Source organism: Notothenia coriiceps, unplaced genomic scaffold, assembly GCF_000735185.1.
Source record: "Notothenia coriiceps isolate Sejong01 unplaced genomic scaffold, NC01 NC01_scaffold00013172, whole genome shotgun sequence".
Classification (NCBI taxonomy): Eukaryota; Metazoa; Chordata; class Actinopteri; order Perciformes; family Nototheniidae; genus Notothenia; species Notothenia coriiceps.
This window is the reverse complement of record NW_011345873.1, coordinates 33,717-57,831: the sequence shown is the minus strand read 5'-3', so window position 1 is coordinate 57,831 and position 24,115 is coordinate 33,717. Positions and strand designations below refer to the sequence as shown.

At 42.9% G+C, this 24,115-nt stretch overlaps 1 protein-coding gene across 1 annotated transcript; it reads right to left on the bottom strand.

The window, feature by feature from the left end:
* Nucleotides 1-753: 753 nt before the first annotated feature.
* Nucleotides 754-23,994, bottom strand: epg5 (ectopic P-granules autophagy protein 5 homolog (C. elegans)). Its single transcript, XM_010773902.1, has 46 exons — nucleotides 23,904-23,994; nucleotides 23,356-23,511; nucleotides 22,148-22,792; nucleotides 21,462-21,722; nucleotides 21,166-21,364; nucleotides 20,752-20,888; nucleotides 20,555-20,662; nucleotides 20,390-20,463; nucleotides 20,134-20,242; nucleotides 19,132-19,246; nucleotides 18,764-18,914; nucleotides 18,514-18,675; nucleotides 18,272-18,429; nucleotides 17,825-17,976; nucleotides 17,398-17,538; nucleotides 17,138-17,299; nucleotides 16,935-17,057; nucleotides 16,584-16,846; nucleotides 16,062-16,202; nucleotides 15,827-15,971; nucleotides 15,534-15,731; nucleotides 15,056-15,163; nucleotides 14,847-14,969; nucleotides 14,405-14,571; nucleotides 13,516-13,752; nucleotides 13,284-13,407; nucleotides 13,000-13,144; nucleotides 12,687-12,858; nucleotides 12,387-12,549; nucleotides 12,151-12,293; nucleotides 11,891-12,047; nucleotides 11,270-11,464; nucleotides 10,975-11,188; nucleotides 9,796-9,980; nucleotides 7,863-8,070; nucleotides 7,695-7,770; nucleotides 6,999-7,102; nucleotides 6,548-6,723; nucleotides 5,941-6,165; nucleotides 5,649-5,858; nucleotides 4,510-4,654; nucleotides 4,170-4,412; nucleotides 3,749-3,962; nucleotides 3,445-3,663; nucleotides 2,578-2,692; nucleotides 754-2,489 (listed from the first exon to the last, which is right to left on the bottom strand). Exons 2-46 carry the CDS (start codon nucleotides 23,407-23,409, stop codon nucleotides 2,307-2,309), a joined length of 7,749 nt encoding a protein of 2,582 aa, XP_010772204.1. The 5' UTR covers nucleotides 23,410-23,511; nucleotides 23,904-23,994; the 3' UTR covers nucleotides 754-2,306.
* Nucleotides 23,995-24,115: the final 121 nt, after the last annotated feature.

Sequence of the window (24,115 nt, the reverse complement as noted above, 5' to 3'; positions counted from 1 at the left end):
CCGCACAGCGTGTTTGTTTAAAGTCTGCAGCCTTATTGCCAATGATGACCGAGGGGAGCGGATCCACCACGTGCGGCTCTGATTGTCTAGGAACAACTGATGCTAGGTTTCCATGGTGACACGGGAATCTGCCAGACAGGGATGTGTCTGCCAGGAATACCCTGTCTCAGCAAAGGGTCCTATATGGGTGTGTGTGTGTGTGTGTGTGTGTGTGTGTGTGTGTGTGTGTGTGTGTGTGTGGGTGTGTGGTGTGTGTGTGTGTGTGTGTTTGTGAGAGAGTAAAAATTAGGTGAGGCTTTGGGAGCAAGCTGTCACGTAAACATTGCCTCCACTGTACTCCACCACCTGAGCCGAGAGAACAGAAGGTTAATTAAGTATGCAAAAGGAGATAGAGGGCACAGAATACACCAGAGGCTGTTTTTAAGTGAAAAATAGCAAGTCGTAAGTGTCTGTAAGCATCTCCCACCTCCTCTCTCACAGCCTCAGAACAACCCGTCCTCTCTACCTCCTCTCTCACTTATACCCTTCCTGTAACCATAGAGACCACAGTTGCCTGAAGAGAGGTTCACCCAGACAGTTGGGTTGGTGTTAAATGAGGACGCTGGATGTTTTTGTGCACAATTTAAAGACCCCCCCCTCCCCCTTCCCTCCTGAACAATCTTCTTTCAACTGAAGACGTGCTGTACCTTCACTGAGAGAGAACAACAGGATGCTGATGACAGTTCAATTACAAACACACAGCACACGCTCGTCTTTGAGACAAGGAAGATTTATTCTCAGTTTGACCATCTGCAGTGTTATGTCAGGTTTGTTGAGCACATTGTGTCCTGTATTGCTGTCTGGACCTTTTGTCTCTTTCACTTATTCTTAACAGCTCAATTCATAAAACAGTTACGTGATGTGTCAGCGGGGTTTTGATCAGTCTCTCAGAGGCTCGATGTACTACACATGTTCCTCGATTGCTGTGTTGAGTTGATAAATAACAGCTGAGACATTCAGTTCTCTTTATTGAACATATTCCTGTCTCCTTTGTGCAGCCCAGCTATGAAGCTCCTTCCTCCAGCAGCCCTACAGACCCATTCCTGCTTACTGACTCATAAAAAAGAAATTCTTCTGACATTAAGAGTCACCACATAACACAGGCAATAACTTCAGGCCGCACAAGTGCAGCACGATTGTTACTGAGATGGCACAGAGTAACAGAAGTGGTGAGCTGAAAAGATAAATTCAAATGTGAATACTGTTGGATGTATGGAGGTCGGAAAAAAACGGAATGATCTGCCTTAATTGACCCAAACATTTGTGTATTTAAGTCCATTTACATAGTACCTCCAACAGCGTGACGCCCCTGCTCTCAGCAATACCAACAGCATCAGTAATTTGTGTAACAGAGCACACACTACTTTATAAGGAAGCAAAGTAGTGCGGGACATTGTAAGTGGTACTTATAGAGCATGTGCCCATTCAGGCTGCAGTTTTTGTATCCAACTGAGACAGGTAAAACAACCAGAGTGCACGGTCAAGACATTTTAAGTAGCTGAGCAAATGAAAATAACATCTCTTTGGCAGAAACAAGGAAAGCACTTGTGGCTGGACGGAAACATAATACTGGCAAATGCTCTGTAACTAAACATTATCACCTGTGTTCAGCATCTAGGATCGAGAGATTTCAGATTGTAGCTTTTAGCTAGATGCTAGCATTAACAGCTGAGATGTATCAGGCATTTAACCTCTAGATTTCCTGGTATATCCCCCCCCCCCATTTTTAAAAAGGTACTACTAGATGTTAGGCCTATTAGATCCGTCATTTCATCTCTTCTAAAATATCTGTGGACCCTTCAACTATTTTACTCACTCCTAAAGCCCAGCGAGGAATTCTGATTAATGAATTCTGCTTCAATAAATATGTGCAACTTTCTCTAAAATCAAGAATAAAAAACAGATGTGTTGCAAACCAACAGGCAAGTTATTTAGAAAGTAACAAGGCATAAACATGAGGGAAGAAAGCAAAGTGCGAGTAAGGATAAGAGATTAGCACATAACATTTTCTTATGCTTCCGACTGGTTTCAACCTTCATCACCAAGTATTTTTCTCAAATGCAGTCAGCATCTGTCTCACAAAAGCTCTCGCTGATGAGTCACAAGGCTTTTGCTGATATAAAAGCAACAGCAATTCAGTGTCATTGCTTAAAAACTTTTGTTCTCAGGAAAAATCTTCTCTGTGCAGCTCAGAGGTCACTGTATTTTCCACAGGAGACAAACTTCCTCTCGGGCCTCCAGGATGAGTGTCAGGGGTAAAATCAAGGTTAACGGATAATATGCAGATATCTGAGGTCCGGGTAAAGGAGGTTGGCGAGCAGGGCCAGCAGGCGGGGTCCGTCTCTGAGACAGTGTCCTGGGTAGCGGATGAACTGGACAGCTTTATTCACAGAGTCCTCTAACTCTGCATACTGCTTATTGCTGGGCATGGCCTCCAACACCCCCAGCATCTACATCCAGGGAAAAAGACGAGGTATTTTTAGGAGGTAATTGCAGACTATAAATCGAAAACACTGTGTTTGCAGTTTTGTTGCATACTTGCTGTGCTTTCGCAGAGAGCTGCAAGTCACCGGTGGGTTGGAGTCGAAGCTCGGTCTCTGACGGCACCTGGATGGACAGGAACACTGCCAGACTGCGCACCACCACCCTGAACCTGGATGAACATGAGATACATATTAACAGGCAGTTTATCAACTTGGATTAATTCATATTTCACTCTGATTAGAGTTGTTCCAGAAGATTGGTGCAGGAAGGTGTTAGCATTGAAAATCATAAAGGGTGTTAATATGGGGAGATTATCCTGCTAAACATAAGATGCTAGTATCATAAATGTTTGTTTGCCACAGAGCATTTTTCCGGGTATATCTAGTAAAATACTTCATTCCTGCACCACTCCACTGCAACCAATGGATCGGGTATCGGGGTGTACGAGAGTATGTGCACCAATCCAAAATCATGTAATCATATCATTTAAGAGCAAATGTATTCTACACAGGAACAACCACAACAAGAAGTGCGACTTGCTACCCAATCTGTACATCCTGCCTGATCAATAAGCATTTGCAACTCTTAACTGAGATGATAAAGACGCGAGATAGCTCACTTGTTAGCTTTGCACCTGCCTTTACTGATAGAACAAGCGCTAGCAGAGGAGTACAATTGACCAGACTAGCTCGCAAAATGCTCAAACAAACAGGGTTAGTAATAAACATCTGAAATAAATTCAGAAGAAATACATTTGAGTTTTTAATGGAGTGATATTGCATCGGACTTGGTACCCATCGACATACATCAGACTAGGTATTGGGGATGAATCATTCTATTGGCATATCTCTAGATCTCATATCTGATATCTATGTGGCCTACGTGTGTTTTTATTAGTTAATAAAATGCATGTGAGCTTACCTATTTGAAACAGGAGACCTCTTCCCCAAACCGATAGCTCCTAACAGCCCAGAGTTCAGCCTCTCTTCTCCCAGCTGAAGCAGCCTGGTCTGCAGCCTCAACAGACCCATGACGACCCCTGACCCTTCAGTCTGGCCTGCCTGAGGCTTCAGCTGCTCCGCGGACAGACTCAGAGCTTTGTGCCACCAAAGGAACAGCTTGGCTTCATCCCCTGGACCACTGGACACACAAAGCACACATTCTGAGAACATTGAACTTTAAAAGCCATAACAAGCAACCAAATGAGAGAATGATGGGATCAAACCTGGGGAAGACCTGATTGGTCCAGGTGTTAACTAGAGCCAGAGTCCTCCTCTCGTTGGTGGCTGTGTATTCAGAGTTGAGGCGCTGCAGGATGAAGGCATAGAGCGTCAGGAAGCTGCCTCCTGATTGGCTCTCAGAGAGGAAGTCATCCACTGTGAGCTCAGGCACCTGCAGCGACGCCAAAACAGGACCCCAACCCACAGATTCCTCCTCCGCTGGAACAAACACACAGGGGAACAAAAATCAATGAATCCTTCATTTCAATCTCAATTTAACGGTTAAAAAGAAGTGAAGAGTCAACCATTAATAACGGTCTAAAACAATTATTAAAATATGTTTAATAAAATATGCGATTTTCCCTGGAGAGAGATAGACATCAGACCAAAAACATGATCTCAAAATAAAACCAAAACGTCGGTTACCGTGGTTGAAGTATGCTGTAATGCACGCCTCCATGATCCGCGTCATGTGTCGCACTGAAGCAAGACAGCGGGAGCAAGCGGTGAGAAGAGGCAGGATAGGGAAGCCCCTCCCCTTCCTGTCCAGCCAGGAAATGACATGAGCAGCGAGCGCCTCTCCTGTTGAGACTCCAACTCCATTCAGCAGAGCCAGAGCATCGCTGAACAGACTGCAGAAGGCCATGTGCCTCTGCTCCAGTCCTGTCTCTGCAGGGGAGAAAAGCAGGAAGTGATGAGAAAGGATGATGGGAGAACTTTTGGATCTGGTGGTCGATTTTATGAGGAAAATGTAAGGACGACTGGCCTGGTGGGTTGAACGTGACGACGCTCTCCAGGAGAGACCCCAGCTGAGCCTCCAGGCTGCTGAGGCTGAGGCTGCCCCCCTGCTCCAGAGTCACCAGAGACCGAACGCACCAGCACACGTACACCCCCGCCTTCAGCGTCTCCTCCTGACAGATATAACACAGATTATCATGTTTAAAATGTTTCTGTTTGTTGAGATTCAACAGAGATACAACAGTATTTTCCCCATAACTTTTAGCTCCTGCAAAACTACAATGTAGGTATCATTTGATTTTCTTCTCAATCATTGTCTAAGCATTCTGTCTTTTATTATTAGTGGTTCACTTAATTTTATGAAAAAATATATATATTTTAAACGTTAAGAGGAAAGGTGAAATCTCACTTTTGAAGTAAAAGCAACTTTACAAAAATAAATACATGTATTCATTTCTGATCCCTGAAGTAATGTTCATGTTTTGTGTTGGCATCTTATTTTAACATCCTGGATTTTCAGGAATGTAAAATTAAAGACAACATACGTAGCTTGGTTTTGTTTACAGTAAAGCTTGGAAGTGTGTTTTGCCAAAATCCATCTATTTGGAAACATCATCAAGTAGGGTATTGCGTTCTGCTGCTCTAATTCAACAGCCACTGTGAGGTGTTGTGTTTATGTAATTTGGCTGAGTGATGCATAGCTGGCATAGAAAACTGAATTGTACAAGTCTATATTTAATACGGATGTTCCGAGCCTCTCACTTTGACACTAGATGTATCTGCCTGGGGCAGAGCAGGGGCTCTAAGAGATTTAGAGTCATTCTTATATTTTCCGAATAGAGGGCTCTTCTGTATAATACAGCATTCAACGAGTCATATTGTAGCTATTATCTCTATTCTTCCTATAAATTGACTCTCAGAAATTGAAATCTCAGCTGTAAGTCTTTACCATTTATTATAGTGTAACTGTAGTTCCCAATGTATCATAAAGGCCTGATTTACTTCATTTATACTAAATCATCACTGAGTGAGTTCTGTCATACATTTCTGGGCTTGAAACCTTGACTGGGCTGCCGTTTGCTTCATACAGGGCTTAATTGTGGGAGATTAAACCAACTCCAATGTGCTGTAAACTCGAGAAAACTGGGGGTCTGGGACTGGTCTCACCCTGTGTGGAGCCTCATTAGGGCAGGGGTGGAGCCCAGCAGCGCTGCGCAGTGACTTCAGCAGCAGCTGAGGCGCCGAATCAGCACTGAGCAGCAAGGAGGGCGGGTAGTGGGTGCCAACATATCCCAGAATGCCCTGGTATGAAGACAGGTCCAGTTGGTGCCAAGGAAGAGAGGTGGACTGGACCAATAGACTCAGGAGAGGGGAGTCCTGGAGGGTAGGGAGGAAATAAGGAATTAAGAAGCCACAACAGGACTGACCAAAATTGAATCAAAAAAGAATCCGGATTTACCTGTTGACTCAGGATTTGTTCCTCCTTTGCCAGAAAAACTAGCATGTAAAGTAGATAGACTAGCATGGTATGTGTCTCCTTCTGAGCACCCATGTCTGTTAGAGTTGGATATGTCGTTGAGGTGGGGGGAGGTTGTAAGTGGTCACTGAGGACACTGACCCAGTTTACTTCACATAACACTTCTCCCAGAAAGAGGAAGCAGCTCTTGGGACTTCCTCGCTCAACCTGCAGGCACAGGGAGAAGAGAAAAATCAAAATGGATTATACTCTTGATTCAATAATTAGACTGATTCCATTTACACCGCCTGCCTAGCTCTATCCCTTTATTCTAACTTTACCATTCATAGATTGGCAAATACTATTATTAAACTGTGGGACTTGTAATGACTCAATGTTTTTTAATTTGTGCATATTCAGCACTGCAGCCTCTCCAGATCTATGTGGGTCTTAGAAGACAGGAACTTGTTTCCAGGAACAGACACAGTCAGGCTAATAATAGGAGCTATGGGCGAAGGATTGAGGTCTCAAATTAACATGCTTCCCTGTGTCATGCATGTCTAGACCAGAGGGGGGTCAGGGTGAGGAGTTGGAGGGTAGAGTGACTCACTTTGAATAGCTGCTCCATCAGCTGGGTGTCGGGGTGCAGGTGTCTCCAGGGCAGGCTGCGGAGGTGTGTGTGATACAGGTAGAGCAGGTACTCCGGTGTGCGGGGGGCCGTGCAGCTCTCACAGTACTGCATCATACACAGCCACAGAGCCCCTCTTTGCCCGGGCAGCAGGCGCTCTGACACACACACACACACACACACACACACACACACACACACACACACACACACACACACACACACACACACACACACACACACACACACACTCTCACACACACACACACACACACACACACACACACACACACACACACACACACACACACACACACACACACACACACACACACACACACACACACACACACACACACACACACACAGTAAGTAAGTACGTTCGTTTAACAGCACTCAGGTATGTGTGAACACAGGACTCCAGGAGACCCACCTCTGAACTTGTGATGCAGTGTGTCAGTGAGCTGAGCATACAGGCCAACCAGACATCCTGCCGCTACAGCGTCAGTCTCCAGCCAGGGGTAGCACTTCAGGTTACTGAGACAAAGAGACACAGATATTAAAATCACCTTTGTTTGACATCATTGTTCTTCTGGAAAGCACACAACTGCTGCTGAGATCACAGTTCCAACTATGGCAGCAACTAAAGATTATTTTCATTATTGAATAGTATGCTGCTAAATGTTTAGTCAATAATATGTCTGTCTGTCTGTATGTATGTATGTTTTTTTTTTAAAGGTATTCGGTTAAATATATATTAAATGGAAAAATGCAGAAATTCTCCAAATTCTGAAAAAGCATTTGATGAAACTTTTTGAAGACAATTTCATAAACATTTAACCAATTATCAAAATACTTGGACATTTTTGATCTACTAATTTGTGGGGTCTTTTCTCTCTGAGCCGTGCAATGTTTATGGTTTCTTTGCAATGTTTACTGTGTATTATAGATACGAAATTCCCTTGGTTTCCCTGCTGTCCATTAACAAAAAAAGGCAATCTGACAAACTTGTGGAATGCGAGTAAATTAGATTCCTTGACTCGTCTCTGTCTGTGCTCTCTTCTGTGTCACATCCTCCTGACTGACGACAATTCCCACCATGTGACTGCTGAGGGAGTGTCATGCTTACCCGCCATCCTCCGTGTCCAGAGGGAAGATCCAAGGCTTAAATAACTTCCCGATCTTACTGTGTAGGTCCTGCAGAGCTGTGAGAGTGCAAGACATATTTCACTTGTTTATACTGACGGATAACAACAAAGTAAAACATTAGGTCAATGTAAGGACGTTTGGCAGTTACTTTTCATTATTTTGACGCTTCCCACTGACTCTCTGGCGAGGCTGTTGAGCTGCACGCTGATCAGACCACCAATCAGATGCTCCCAGAAGGACACCACCTCGGTGATGTAGGGAGTCCATGCTGAGTAGAGGCCGAAACTGCGGAGGTCGGCCTTACTGAGACGACTCCGCATGAAGTAATCACTCAGCCAATTAACGCTCTCATCCACCTGTTGGAAGCCAATTAAATGACACAGTTTGATTAATATTGAATGTTTAAGCATCATACAATTCAATGAGATAGGATGACAGTTTTATCCCACAGGCCATAAGAGTGCTAAACTCCTGAGCTCTGTGCCTTCACAACTTCATACCATTCATCTGTTTGCATCTCATATATATATATATATCTATTATTTCAATAAACTGTGTTTTATTTCACTGTACAGCATTTCATTTTACACTCTATGTTTGGATCATCTTGTTATTTTTTAAATCAAACTGAATATGCACAAATATTAAGTGAGTTCACGTCTCCTGCCTTACTTACACATTAGTCTTGCACTATTTTATTTCTACTCAGTTTCTTCTTGCACTATGATTGCATTTACTGTATTTTATTTAGTTGTATTTCTTATATATATTTATGTCACATAGTTTGAGGGGCCTGTGACTTTTTCATTGCATGTCTACACTGTATATACACACTGTATATATGCTGTGCGTATGACAATAAAGCCATTTAAACCTTTTGAGACATTTTGCAAGATTCTGTCCTATTAGACCCCACCCCTTCGGCGGGTCCGAAACCGCAACATCTGCAAGCAACAGTGTCTGAGGGCTTCTTAAGATTTAATAAACTATGAATGTTTCATATATCCATGTAAGGGGAAGAAACTCAGCTAACTGATGATTTTTTATTTTTTTGCAAAGAAAAACACAGCCTCTGAATTAGCCGTGTGCGAAAAAATCTTAACGCTGTTAGCACAGAACTCTAGCTATACCGATCGATATACTAATTGGATCTGCACAAACAAGCTTAGATAACATTCTGAGAGTCCATAGATTATATAAATATAAGGATCATCACTGAGCGATCAGAACTCGTGACAGGGGAAGCAAATACAGACTACACACAACGTAGCTTTGGGTAGCAAAACACGGAGATATGCTCACTTTAGCTGTTATTCTGATCAAAAAGCATGTTCAATGGCATTAAAACGAGAAAAAACGCGGCTGAAGGTTAATCCATAGGTTATAGCAATGTGTCTGTCACTTTGAAAAAATTATTGATAATCCATAATTCAATTTTTATGCAAAAATCGGAGAACAAAAATTAGCTGCTAATGTTAGCCAGAGTGTGTTGCAGCTCCGGTTTTGGCTACGCGTCACTCTCACTCCTTATTTGGTAACCTGTGTGTGTATGTGGAACTTTCCCTCGATCCCATTGGCTCTAGCGGTTAAAAAGAGATGTCAATCATCAAAATCGACCAATGGGTTCCAGAGAAACGGCAAAAACGCCCATTTCCACCCAAATGGCCCCAGAGATGGAGTTTTCTTTGCTAAACCTCTCTAAAAAGGTCAAATGTCACTTGTTTTGCATCAATCTAGATACAGGGTACTTATTATATGTTGTACTTTGGATTCCTAAAGCTTTTAGTCTACTAACCCATCATCCAAGGGTAGTTTTCACTGTAAGTAAAAAATAATTTTTGGACGGATAATTTACAGTTTTTTACTATGTTCAATCTGAATTTTCTTTCAAATAAAAAAACATCTATATTGATTCTGACTTTTCTACATCCAACTCACAGGTTTATCATTACTTTGAGAAAAAAGATTATTAATTTTCCCCTTTTAGAAGTGTAGCTATGGTCATTTGTTGTGGAAATGTCCTTTTCGAGCCTGAGACCTGAAACACAGGCTTGGGGTCTAACAGTTAACACAGGAGTTACCTGCTGATGGGAGAGGCTGATGGGGGATCTGTAGGGAGCTGTGGGTCCAGCAGAACGGCCGGAGACATCAGGGGTGCTCTGTACTGGTTCAGCTTTGATCTTGCTACTACGAGTCGGAGGTAAACAGCCGAGCACTCGCAGAGTCACCTTCCAGCACTCTGGACTCAGTAACTGGTCCGAGGAACCTGGTGACGTTAAGAAAGGTGAGGTGAGGTTTGTTTTGTTAGAAAAGTTGCAAATCAAACACCTAAATCTAATATTTTTGAAATAAAAGTACTATAATAGATCTCAGCATTTGTGCCTTCATTTGGAATCATTTTATATCATGGTAACAAAAACAGTCTATTTGTCTGTCACACAAACACATTCAGTTGTCTTGACAAACATTGGCAAGTGGATTTGATTCAGTCGCTTGATAGAATGATTCAGCTCGCTTCGGTTTTGTTAACTAATTCATTATATTTTTTGTTGGTGGGAAGATGAGTAGGAGACATGCTCTCAGGATGAATGCGTTTGATGAATCACACGATGAGCAACAAACAGTCCTTGCTCCTAGGTGCATTACCAGCCAATTTCTAACACAGCATAAGAGACAAATACATTTTTGTATAGCTGCTGTCTTTGCAAGTTAGTGTTTAGTCTGAACCAGTGGCCAAGGCCAAGAACCACTTAGCTGAAAGAGAAAAGGAGCATGGCCCCACTTATTATATATTTAAATTAGTTGCATATTAAACTGGGCCTTCAAAAACTTGAAGAGAGGCCATATATAAAACACTCATCTTCCTAGTGTGTATACATATCATCTATTAAAATAACAATAATACTTACAACAAGTAGACAATGTCCATTATGGATAGATTTGAATAGTGATGTTGTGTAAATCAAATGGGTAAAGGTCCATTTATGAATGCTAAAAGTTAGATTGATGTTACTGTAATGTGTATTTTCCAACATATTTAAATGTTGAGGACCACCTCAGGGCCATGGACCCTCTGTTGAAGACCAATGACCTGAACCTTTCATGTAGTGTTCTACAGGCAATTGTTTGAGGAAAAACACACAATTGATGATTGACTGAGTAAAAGTTGTGTTTCAAGTTCAAGTTGTGGCTTTATGGGTTCATAAGTCATTTGACTAATCAGTTTAAAACATCTGCACACAACAAGGAAACACACTTACTGGTCATCAGAAGACGCAGGCAGTCACTGTAATGATCAGGGAAATGGTGGCGTAGAAGCCAGGTCCAGTGTTTGGTGAAAAGGTGGAAAGGTGGAAGAAATTCTGGTTCAGGGTCTCGCCCGCAGACGCAGAGGGCTCCGTGGACCAACTCCAGCAAACGGGTCCTCTCCGAAAACACAGGATGGGATTCATTCAGCCACTGGGACAAATCAAACTGAATGGGGAGAGGTAAAGGGGGTTACTGTGACTGGACTGCTTAAGACATATTGTATTTCTTCACTGTGTCCAGGCTGACCTTTGTGAGCAGCATGAAAATGACATCAGAACTGTCAGGGTGTAAGGATGTCACCACGTCTTGGTAGAGAAACACCAGCTGAGTGGGTGCTGAGTTGGGAGTGAAGAACGGGGAAATGAGCGGGCAGAGACGACTGTGCTCCAGGATCCGTTTCAGGACAGGACCGCATTCATTTGCATTGCCTTGGATAAACACCTGGACACAAAACAAGAATATAATGTCAGTCAATTCAAGCAAGTTTTATACATTTGAGGCTACAGCTAGTGATTCTATAAAAATAAACCTTTATTTTAACAGAGTTATGTTTTACTCTTTTCCCCCAGGGCTCTCATTGGAATCCTGGAATGCACGACTGTCAGGATATATTGATCGTTGTAGAAAACAAGACAACAAGTCAATTTCAATAAAGTTACCAATTATAACTGTAAAGACTGAACAGAGTAATGAGAGTAAACCGGCCCCCTTTAGCAATTGTTTAGTCACAGCTGTGTCCTAGTTAATCCCTGAGCAGCAGTGTTTCTGGTTCAAGTAGGGTTCACAAACGTAGATATTTACTTTGTGCATTCCAAATCCAATTAATCTCGTACTGCTCTGTGTGTGTGGATGTGTGTGTATGCGCACCTGTCCCAGTATCTCCACACATGAGGAGAGGTACTGGCGTGTTGGGGGATGTCGCAGTGTGTCTTCACACACAAAGGAGACCACCTGGTAGAAGGCGGAAACGCCGACATGCTGCACTGCCGGTAGCTTCTGTGCCTTATATATATTCACCAGAGCGCTGAACACAAAAAAATGCATTAGTCAAATCATCAGAATCAAAAAACTTGTTTTGTTCGTTCAAAAATTATATTTATTGTGATGTAGTTTCTGTTTATACTGACGTGATAAAGTTCTCTGTGTGGACCGCAGCCTGGGCCAGGCTCTGAGGTGGAGGCGCCATGGCGTCAGCTTGAAGCTTCTTGACGTCCCTGCGCAGTGACGTTATCTGAGTCTGCACTGCCTCCTGTCTCTGGAGGCGCTCACACTACGCAGTTACAGAGAAGAAACACAAACACATTAATAGATCATGGCAAGGAAATTATAAAATGTGGCTTGTAGGGAGTTTTAGAAGTCGTACTGTGACAGTGATGTTTGCAGGTCCCTGGCACGGCTGCCCGCCCTTCCCTTTACACTCCAGTGCCATGATGACCTGCTCCGGTTGGTTCTTATACAGCAGAGGAAGGCTCTCCAGCAGCTCCTGCTCCATCGCCACCTGCTGAGCTTCACGTGTAACTGAAATCCTGCAACAGGATGAACAAGTATTTTTTTCATGTTTCAATGTGTAGCATTTTGTTTGAGTAAAACCAAGTGACAGCAGGTCTGTGTGTGCATGTTGGCCCTACTGATGATGTTTCAATATGTGTGGGACCCCATGTACCTGGCCTGATCCTGCAGGATGCGGAGGTCCTGCTGCAGCAGTTCAGCGGCAGCTTTAGAGTCAGTGAGGCAGGTGGTGGGGACTTCAGCTACTGGAGGCTTTAGCTTCTGCAGCTCTGGAGCAGGACAGGGAACTGGATGCTTCTGCAGGTTGGACAAGATTCGCTCCCTTGCTGCGCACAGAGACACAAAGCACAACAATAAAGATAGTTAATACTAAGAAGAAGTAATTATTATGTTCAACATTTACATATCTGCTGGAGTTAAACTTTCTGTAATCTTTTGGATCTGGATATTAAACTTTGGATGTGTACCATTCTTGAGGCTGGTGTAGTCGGTGAAGCCGGGGTTTTGGGCCTGCAGGAAGATGGGCTCACTCTGAACCTTTTCCCACAGAGACAGAACCTCTCTCTCGTCATACTGCATACGTTCCTGGTCCACATACTCCAGCCATAGTTCCTAGAGCAAAACAATACAATACATACTGAAACGTACCATCTACATGATGTGACAGTTTTTACTAAACTGTTACAACCGCTGTACCACATGTAGAATGTACCTCATTCTTAAATGTAAACACACATAAAGAGAAACCCACCTGATGCCGCTGCATGACCTGTGCCAGTCTGTGTGGTTCATACTCGGGAGGAAGAGAGGGAAGATATACTTCCTGCTTCTGTAGATTTTCATCATCCAACCACATGGCAAACACACCAAACAACCTGTAGGCAGCAAATCATTGGAGATTTAGAAGCCTGGTAACACACTACTGGCAGCCAAACAACAGGAAGGGTGTATATGAGTGCACGCATTAAACATCAGTGACCTACCTGACCAGCTCTGTGTGAAGATGAGGAGAAGTGAGGTGAGGGGGGCGAGGACTGCCAGGGCTTTCTTCGCCCTGGCCGTCTGGTGAGGGTGTGTGTGGGGGGGGCACCCTGAGGGCCTGGCTGGCTGCGTGGTGGAAGTCAGACACTTCCTGTATTCTCTGTCTCAGGTCTCTGAGTAAAGCGGCCTGAGAAGACGCCTGGAAAAACCGCCGGCCGATACATCCTCCTGCAGCCAGCCTGGTGGAGGACACGTAGAAAAAGATGATTGGTTCCTTTACACAATTGTGGATTTTAAACTTTTCAAATTTCCATGACCATTTACAACTCATAAATAAACAAGAAGAACAGTAAAGAAGTATTACTCCAAATGTCCAAACAGTTACTTTGTTCACATCTCTTGAATTGTCCCTTCAAACCACAGGCACACTCAATACATCATTACAGAATACAGAAGAAACACAACTGTTTATAATATCAATATATTTTCAAATATTTAATTACAATTTTGATTTAACTTTCTTCTGGATAACTGAATAAGAATGAGGCAACATTAGTTATTTGCCTACATCATAAATAATAACTCAATATCAACATTGGTCATTTGGGGGCCATTAAATATTGAATGTAGACTTGCTCTGCATTTATCAAATATATTCTGTTATATTTATTTTCAACCACATGGAGAAATGTAAGACATTTATGAGATGGTAAACATGACACCAACACATATTAGAGCCACGCTAAGGGCAACTGCTACAGAAAAACAATTGCCATTAAATTACACATAGTGGAAAGTTATCCTTATCCGAGATTACAGAAATTATGTTTTACATGTTTAGATTTGAATTAGATTCTTCGTAGTTCGTAGTTTAGGGATAGAACATCGTACCCATACTCCGGTCCCGGCTGTCTGAAGTAGAGCTGCAGGAACTTCTGCCACACCAGGGGGAGGATGGGGTGATCAGGAGGCGTGGCCAAGGCCTGACACGCCCAGCGGTAAACCTGCAGCCGCTGCAGAGACGGAGCGACCGGCAGCTTCAGCCTCTGCTGCGCCTTCTGGCTCAGACACGGACACAGGGTTAAAAACATAACCAAAACCGCAAAACACTCACTACCATGCCACTGCCCTTTGACCTTGCAAGTATTCTGTTTTAGCTTAGTAAAATGTCCAACAGTGCAATATCGAGGACACATTTTTTTCGTGTGCTGTATTGTAAAACATCTTGTAAATTCTCAGTGCCCGGTGATAGTAAACTATTGAAATTACCAACAGTAATCCTGATATGTCCAAATCAACAAATGTATACATTTTTGAGTATATATCTGTATACCTTTAAGGCTTGATCAGGGGAAATGTTGGGCTCAGACAGAAGCTCATTTTCAACACAGCGTCTGAGCTGAGAATCCTCCTCGAACAGGCCCTCCATGTTCAGCACCAGCCAGGCGAACCACACCTACAAACACACAGACGAGTGAGGAGAACTTCACTGATATGATCGAGAGTCCTAGCACGTACTGATGGTGCTCTGGGGTCCCTCACCTCTGCACTCAAGGATTGGCCCTCTACGAATGAGGGCGTGGCATTTCCAGCAATCCAGCCAACCAGAGAGGAGAGCAGACCACGATCTCCATGGTAACCCAAGGCATTCTACAAAAGGTACCAAAAAAATGGGAAAAGTTACAGCTATCGTTTGTGAAACTGTGCGTACTACCTGGTGCTAGGTCCCTGAAGTTCCCCTGATGGAAATATTTTACTGAATCCTAGTGGGCACGTTTTTCTTTTAATAATAATGTTACCATAATGTGATTTAAAGCTTAATGAGTGAAAGGTAATTGTTCAGCACCCCTAATTAATTAGCTCTTTCTCAAACTCTAATGTGGGGCCCTTTAATGTTAATGTAATATTTATCTTTATAATGTGACTGCAGGCGGTTTGCAATGCTTCATTTATCATATGCACCTATGAGACCTAAAAAGCCCCTAAATAATGCAAACCTCTAACACCACTGAGTAAATACCTTGTGCTGTTGGTACAGGAGTTTCTGCAAACATTCCTCCTGATGGTGTGTGAATGCTGCACAGCAGATCTGATCCAGGAGGAACAGGACCGTTTTGTCCCGGTACCAAAGGTTCTGCTGAGTCAAAATCCCCAACCAAAACTCCAGCACCGCTGCAGCACCAACACGACCGGGCTTTGAGCTCTCCACCACATGACTCTGAGAGATAAACAAACACATGTATGCATATTCTCTCATATGAGCCCTAGATGTGGACTTGAAATATATTATTATAATAAAAGCTTGGGACAAACCTGAATGACACTGTTCAGCAGTCGGACATTGTCTCCATAGGCCGTTCCTGTGAGGAGGGGTGCGACCCGATGTGTGACCTGCTGTGTCACACCTTGAGGACACACACTGTCGTACTGCAAGAACAACTGGATACAACTCACAAACCTGCAATAAAGAACAAATGTAAGTGTTGGAGATTATCTTCTACTGTAAATATATGTTATGGGCTGTGTGTGAAGGATGTATCTTTCTTACTGAGAGTTATTCAGCAGGTAGAAGCTGAGAGGGTAGGTGGGGGGTAAGATGTTGTCGAGAAGATGCACAGCGGCTCTCAGGTGGCGAGATTGTATCAGACTTTTCAACAAGCCGACTCCATCAGTGCAAAAGTGTTCCAGACTAGAAAAAAACAAAAAAAACAACAGGAAATTAACTTAAAGTAGCTACAAGGAGTTTTTAACTACTTATTGAACAATCTAATGCTGATTACTGAATTAAAGCTATTCCTGCTAGACTGGGATATAATGTGTATAATGAATGTATAAAATTAATAGCAAGAGATGGTAATACATCAATATATGAATTTATGTATTCATGTTCGTGGCTCAAACAAGGTTAGCTTTGTTTCACAATTGTCATATACATATCCACACATAGATACATAACCTATTGTATATACATCCAGAATCGACATAAAATGAAAGTTCCTTGTTTGTTTTAATTTAAATTGTATGTATAAATCAACCGTAAGTATCAGGCATGGTGTGGGTGAGTACAAACCTATGCCCCACTGTAGTCATGGCAATGGACAGGTAGCACCCAATAGGGATGCCTGCTTTTACAGCCCTGAGAACAGAGTGCATGCTGGGAGTGTGTGTGAGCTCTGGAGGCGGGTTGGACGACAAAGCCGGGACGGACCAGGCTCCTTTAGGGTTCTGGGCGTTGCCATGGAGCTTAAGCCTTAGCAACAGTTGCCAAGCCCATTGACTAAAGGATGCCTCAGGAGAGACGCCCAAACGAAGGACACTGGCGAGATAAGACACCTGCAGGGAGGAGGACAGAAAGGTGAAAAAGGAAACAAGCCATGGTGATTCACACTGAAGGCCTGTCAGCAAAGAGCGGGCGTGTCACCTGTTTGATTCCCTCTGATATCAGGCCACTGTACGGTTTGTCAGTGAGGTACTTCTGGTAGGCTTCAGCCACCAGCAGAGCCACTTCACTGTGGAGAGATGAAGGCAAAGCCAAGGAGCCGTCCTGCAAGAGGAAACAGGTTCAACTACAAACCCATAACTGTACTGGAGATATCTGGTCACAGTCAATGAGTCACTGACTACCTGTGTGTAATCCCAGTGAAGACCCTCCAGGACGACGCAGGCCAGCCGGTTCTCCACAGTGGACAGAGGGTGCTGGAGCAGCCAGGCTCCGATCACACATATCTCCTCTTGCCGAGGCCGCCACAGACTCAGAGGCAGCTCTTTGCACAAGTACAGAGCCACCTAACACACAAACACACAAAAAGAGAAAGTCATGAGTTGGATGTGAATGGTAAATTAGATATTTTCCTTTAGATAGAAAATAGAAAAGAGATACTAACCATTCCCACAGATTGGATGGTCTCTCTCAGTCTCTCCAGGAGAACAGAGATGACAAAGGGATGGGCAGTAGCAATGGCAGCCAACAACTCCCTGCCCACTTTAGAGTAAGTTTCTCTGGTAGACACACTCACATAAGACACCTGGGAACAAACATTTTAAAAGAGTGTCAAAGAACAATGTAGATACTTTATGGTTCCCACCCAAAGGACCAGGATGATGAATCTTTCTCCAGTGTTATTTAACTGTAAAATATTCAATTTTTTCTATGATACCCTCCTTCACATAGGTTACCTTGGCACTTTTTAATAAAAAGAATAGTGTTTATATGATGTACTATACAGTAAATAAAGCAGCTTTGTTTAAAATGTAAATTACTCTACATCTTTGTTTTATACCTGGCGCTCCTAGTATTTTCTCCTTTTATACCTGGTACACCAGCAGAGTTATGGTTGTGATGAATGCAGGGTCAGAGTGCTGAGTCGGTGTCGCCATGTGTGCTAATGCAGTGAGGAGGGAGATGCCATCAGAGCTGTTCACTTCACACAGCCAGTGCTCAAACCTGTCCTGGTGCTCTAGATCTGTAACAGAAGAAAGAAAAAGATTACAGTGGCACTGGCAACAATCAAAATCAGGCTGAGAGGAATAACACAACCAACTTTTTTTGAATATGGTAAAAATTTCAATTCAATACATAGATAGAATTGTCTTAGCAATTGAGTTTGAGTAGTTTGAGATAAGTAAAACACCACCAGTCTTCAAAAATGTGATGAAGCTGTGGGGTACCATCTAAGCATCACTACAATGCCCATGCTAGTTAAATATGTTAAGATTTGAAAGATCATATTTTTCCAGGTTACGAGTGTATACTGGTACCTCTAAGAGCTTGGATGCAGGAGCGTGTGTCATTAGCAGTGCCGAGAGTTTCCAGTCCTGCTGTCTCTGCGCACTGCATCACATAAAGGACCCTCCACAGCATGGAGCTGGATAGGGTCCCATACGGCATCTCGGACATAAACAACCAAATGCCCAACCTGTGAGGGAGGACCACAGAGTATAAATGTCAATTCAGTAAAAACGAAATCGAGTTGAAATCAAAACAAAGGTTAATTTCTCACCTTTTATTTCTGAGCACATGTAAAACAGCTCTGAGGAAGAGATTGTCGTATTCCACCTGCAGTTTGTCCAAAGACAGAGTGTGTCCATGAGAGCTGGATCCACCAGCACCAGCTACACTCACATACTGGGCCCAGTGATCACTGACGTAACACACTGTGATTCTGAGGAAACAGAGATAAGACAGCATTATGAATATTTAAGGTTATATGATACATGTGCATTGTTAGTGTATATCATTGGTGCTCTGACCGTATGATGTGTCCTATGCGTTTAACCAGCTGTCTGTATCGTGCCCTGTTGTAGGTTTGTAGACCAAGAGCGAGAATTTCGATGAGTGAGGAGGCAAAAGCAAAAACACGCATCATCTTCTGACTGGAATAGGCCTGGGGTTCGTACACACCTAGGGGGGAAGTGAGGGTGTCAGTTGATACAGTGAGTGGTAAACCAACAGACAGATGGACAGTCAGACGGACAGTCAGACAGACAGACGGACAGACAGACAAACAGACAGACGGACAGTCAGTCAGACAAACAGACAGACGGACGGACAGACAGACAGACAGACAAACAGACGGACGAACGGACAGTCAGACAGACAGTCAGACGGTCTCCCTTACCCTGCTTGCTCATCCCCAGCATGTGTGAATAGAGCTGCTGGAACGGGAACTGTGTGAGCAGGGAGATCAGATCCTCCTCACAAAGCAACAACCAGCTGCTGTCTGGGTCCTCGTCCTAAACACAGAGAAGACAAACGCAGGTTAAAAGGTTATTTTTTATTTGTGTACTTCTTTGCTTTAAGTGCTGTCATGTCAGTGTATGTCTTTGGTAGTTAATTATCTAGTTTAGCATGTATGTAACGTTTTTTGTTTTTTGGGTGGTTGTTTTTTGTGTGTTGCCTTTTGTTTGTGCTTGTAAATATTGAAAAAAAAGAACCACATGATGGGCTTTATTTGACCCTTCGTTAGGCAGTAAAACGTTTTAAAAGCAAGATGCAATTGAAGGCTACTAAATGTTAATTACATACATAAAAGAATAACACAAATATGAAAGTTTACAAAATGATTACATACAAATTCAATGAAGGGTAACTTCAAATGTTAATGTTTTGTAAAAAACATATTTTTCCAAGGTTCCCAAAGTGGTTCCTAAGTAAAACATTAGTACCGGCAGCATTCGTGCTTTTAAGAAGGAAGATTGATATTTAAATGGTGATTTGACACCTTTCATACAACAGCTTTAAATATGACTCAGAAGATGAGAACAAAGACCGGAACGTTCCGGTATATTCATCATCTGACATCCTCAGTGACACATCGCATTTTCTTGAGAGACATTCAGACTGTTTATTTTTTAATATAATGGCAATGCAATTAGTGAGGCAAAACAGAACATATACTTTCTTTTAGTATTAAGTGTTCTACTTATTATTTAATGGAATCATATAGACGAAATAAATTGGTTATTGGCTGTTTTCTTATTAACAACTTTTCCATTTTACCATGAAAGCATCTACAGTCGTCCAACATATTGACTTATCCCCATTTTATTTATCCGTTTTAAAACTGTGTCAGAGTTTTGTTTCTTTTCTCAAAATGCAGATATTGCCTGTCTATACATACCTCCTCCCCCCCTTCATCCACTAACGTCCAGTTGCCAGAGGCGGGTCCAGAGGCTGCTGAGCTCTGGCTCTCACATGGCTTCAGATGTCCCAGAAACTCTGCACGGTGTCTGAGTCAAAACACACAAGTCACTGGTTAGAGATGTGAGGTTGTTAGAACCTGAAAGAATATCCTGGACAACCAAAGAAATAAATACTGAACTGTTAACAGTGAGCGGGTTAGAAAGAGTAATCGCCACATGGGGTTCAATATTTACCTTGTAGGTGACATAAGGACGGCCAGAGCTTGCATAAAGTGTTGCACTCCACTGGTGTTTCCCCAAACTTGTATCTGAGGCAGAAATAGGAAAGAAAACTCCAGTCAGTATGTAAAACAACTAATGTGGCAACAATAAATGATATATTGTGTGTGTGTTACTAACCTGAAGGAAGGGTGCAGCCCATTTGCCAACCCCCGCAGGAGAGCAGAGAAGATGGCACAGCAGGTACAGGTGCTCTCCTGACCCTCCAACATGCAGCAGCACCGCCACCTGGAGAGTACACCACAACCAGTTGAACAACAACAAATGTCAACTAATGTAACCAAGAGTAAGAAATGTGTTTGTGTGTGTATGAGTACCAATCTCTCCAGCCATTGATGGATGTCTGTCTGGAACGGTGTGTCATCCAGGACTCTACGAGTGAAGCTGAACAGGACACTGATTGCCTCTTTCAAGGGTCGGAGAGAACAAGGCTGTGTTTTGCTGCCGGAACAATCTGATAAAAATAAAACACATAGCTGATGTAGAGTTGGTGCGCGGGCTGTATGTCAGGAATTGTGGTGGTCACTTGAAAATAGAGATTGAGTTTAAGCTCTCAATCGCTCGTTTCAAAGGGACCTTGAGAGAACATTTACTGAGGCAATCAATCAAGTGAAGTAATTTTGTCTAAGACTTTTGTACAATTACTCTTCTTTTTACAATGACATTTTAAGTCACTTCAACATTGGCTTGACTTTTTAGAGCAACATGTTGGTGAATGGAAATGTATTCACCTTTTAGAAGGCCGTACAAGTATGATTCCACCTGGAGGCGTGACAGCAGAGCAGTGTAGGCATGAAGCGCCACCTTCTGATGAAGCAGCTCACTGCGAGCTTCAAACAGTCTGCTCAGCTCGGCCAGCACACTCTGACTGAACTCTGCCTGCTGGAAGCGGTGGTATCCACACACCTTCGACTGATCTGCACACAAACCCTGTAGAGAAGTATTAATAACAACAATGTCATTAGAGCAAAAGGACATTAGTTAGTTGTTTTCCCTACAAACTATATTTATGTGTTTACCACCATACCTGAAGTGTGAGCTGTTCATCTCTGAAGCTCCAGAGACGATTCTGAGTGCTCTTGCAGTCCGAGGACTGTGTGTGGAGCTGTGTGTGTGACTGAGTAAGCTGTCTACGACAGCGCCAGTAGTTCTGCAGTAGTTCGGTCAGTTCGTGGTTCTCCTGCCGGGCAAGGCCACAAAACTGGGCTGCACACACTTCCACACCCTCTAACAAGGCCCTCAAACCTCCGGCAGGCTCCCACACACTCAGCTGCTCCAGTGAGAACGGCTGCAAAAGAAAAACATGAGATGAGAGAGGTTTTCTCACATGTTTGCATGGACACAATGAGTTCAGAAAATGGTTCACTATGTTATTACCTGGATCTAAGCATTAAAAGCACTCACATGTGTTTATATGTGCTATTATAATGTTGTGTAATGATGAATATATATTTATCAAAAATAATTGGTACTGATATGGTTTGAACCATAACCACAGGTAGAGGCAATTGACAGAGAGATCAAAAATAATCTGCTGAATTGGTTAATTTATGTGCAGTCGCATTAGAAGGATATATTTTTATTTATAAGCTGACATTTCCAAGAGTATAATAAACACTCTAGTTGTATCCATTAAGTCATTTTCTGTTTAAAACAACCCACAGCGGAACAATCTAATTTGATGTCCTCGCTTGGTGAATGAGATCACAGTACCTGCATTTCTGGAGCTGTCTTGGGTAGTTCTGGGTAAAGTTTTCTCCTAGAAAGTTCTGCAACAGATTCAACAAGCTGAAAACTTGGAAGGGAGGACTCCTGCTCAGGAAGCGCCAACACTGCAGGTCCTTTCTCCCTCTCTTTCACGGCTTCTTGACAGAGCGACATCATGGGGCCTTCCTCCAGGGTTGGGAGACATGGGTACAGTGCAGGGGCACTCGGGGCATGTGGGATCTGAAACTGAGTTGAAACACAAGGCTGGTTCCATGATTGTGTGTCATTTCCTAACTCAGTGTTCTGTTCTTCTACTTTAAGCTCGGCCCCCTGATCGGCAACTCCCCCATCCTCCTCTTCTTCATCTTTTGACTCTGTCAGAGGTACCGTCTCCTGTGGCGTCAGCAGTGATTGTAAAGTCTGATTTAGAACTGATGTGGATAAAGTATGTGATGAGGACGTCTGATGTTTCTCAGAGGGTCGATCTGATGGCTGTGCTGTGATCTTGGGGGTCTGAACAGAGTCCCGTTGCTCCTCCACTGGCTCCTGATAGGACAGGCTGAGGGGGATGTCAGTGAAGGCCTCATCACAAACAGCTGAGGGAGCTGTGGCACCTTTCTGTTCCTCGGCCTGCTTCTGCTTTCTGACCAGCTGAAAACATGTAGAAAACAAAATCAGATACAAATACATTATTAATAAAAAGTAATTGGTAACTCAGGGTATGTAGCTTTTTTCCACTTGTGACAAAGAGCATGTGACTAAAGTGAAAACACCATGATGATTGATTGATTGATTTCATTTATGGATTATGTCAAATACAGAAGCATAACATCTAAAAGATAACAAATTAAAGTGACATTTTTAATTCCATCATGATCCCAAGATGTTAGAAGACAAGAAAACTAAAGAAATATATGACATTCTACACGAACACTTAACAAAAACACATCACAACATGAATATGGCAGATCTAAAAAATGATATTATCGGAACAGCATAGTGTCCCAGTGATTAGCTCTGTCATATAAAACGAGTTTTGCTTAAGACATAAAACAATGTTTGATTGGATACTCTCATTAGTCTGTAGCTGTGAGAATAAGTGTTTTCTTGCTTTGTAATGGACTGAATACATCTATCCTCCTGCCTAACAAGACCACAACTTGACAGGCACAGAATTTCTACCTTAAAGAAAGAAGAATTAACTGTTTGATCACCTGAGATTTTCCGCTGGTTTTTGCTTTGGTTCTCTTTGGTCTTACAGCCTCCATCTTTCAGCTTTTTACGCAACTCAGATCACATTGACATCCAGCTGACCGAGATGTCTCCGGAAGGAAACACTGCTGATCATCTGACAACCAACATCTTCACACCTTAACCGGATAAAGACAAAAACAAACCATTAGCTGGAATAGCTCGCATGGTCTGTCCCGCGATAAGCAGCAGTAAGTGGCTGGCTGTGTTGTCAAGATAAACACTGTTCACGGGTTGTAAACAAAACACTCTTCTGTGGCCGCTGAGAAAAAAACGTCTCTTTCAAGGCAAGGAAACAACTAGCATGTCTTTCAGCATAGATACAATATCTAGGGAACACTTTTCAGGAGAAACAAAACCAATCCCTGTTAATAATCTCCAGCTGTCGTTAGCAAAACAACTGTAGACGCTTTACCAATGCAAAGCTAAGCTAACACGTAGATGTTAGCTCGTTTCAATGTCTTTCTCCTAACAACTCTATTCGCTTAAAGCATTTTTTATTGTTCCTTACCTTATCAAAATAAGATGTCCACACGTCGAATAGAGTGACAGGCGGCAGGAGCCTCGTCCGCTGGTCAGCTGTCATTTGTTTTGTTTCTTCCAGGAACTCCGCAATCACAATCTTTAATCACGTGACAACTCCACCTCTCTACGGTGAGCCAGAGAGCCCAAACGACTCAACATGCAAAGTGTTATTGTCACTTGCACAGTATCTACAGTGTA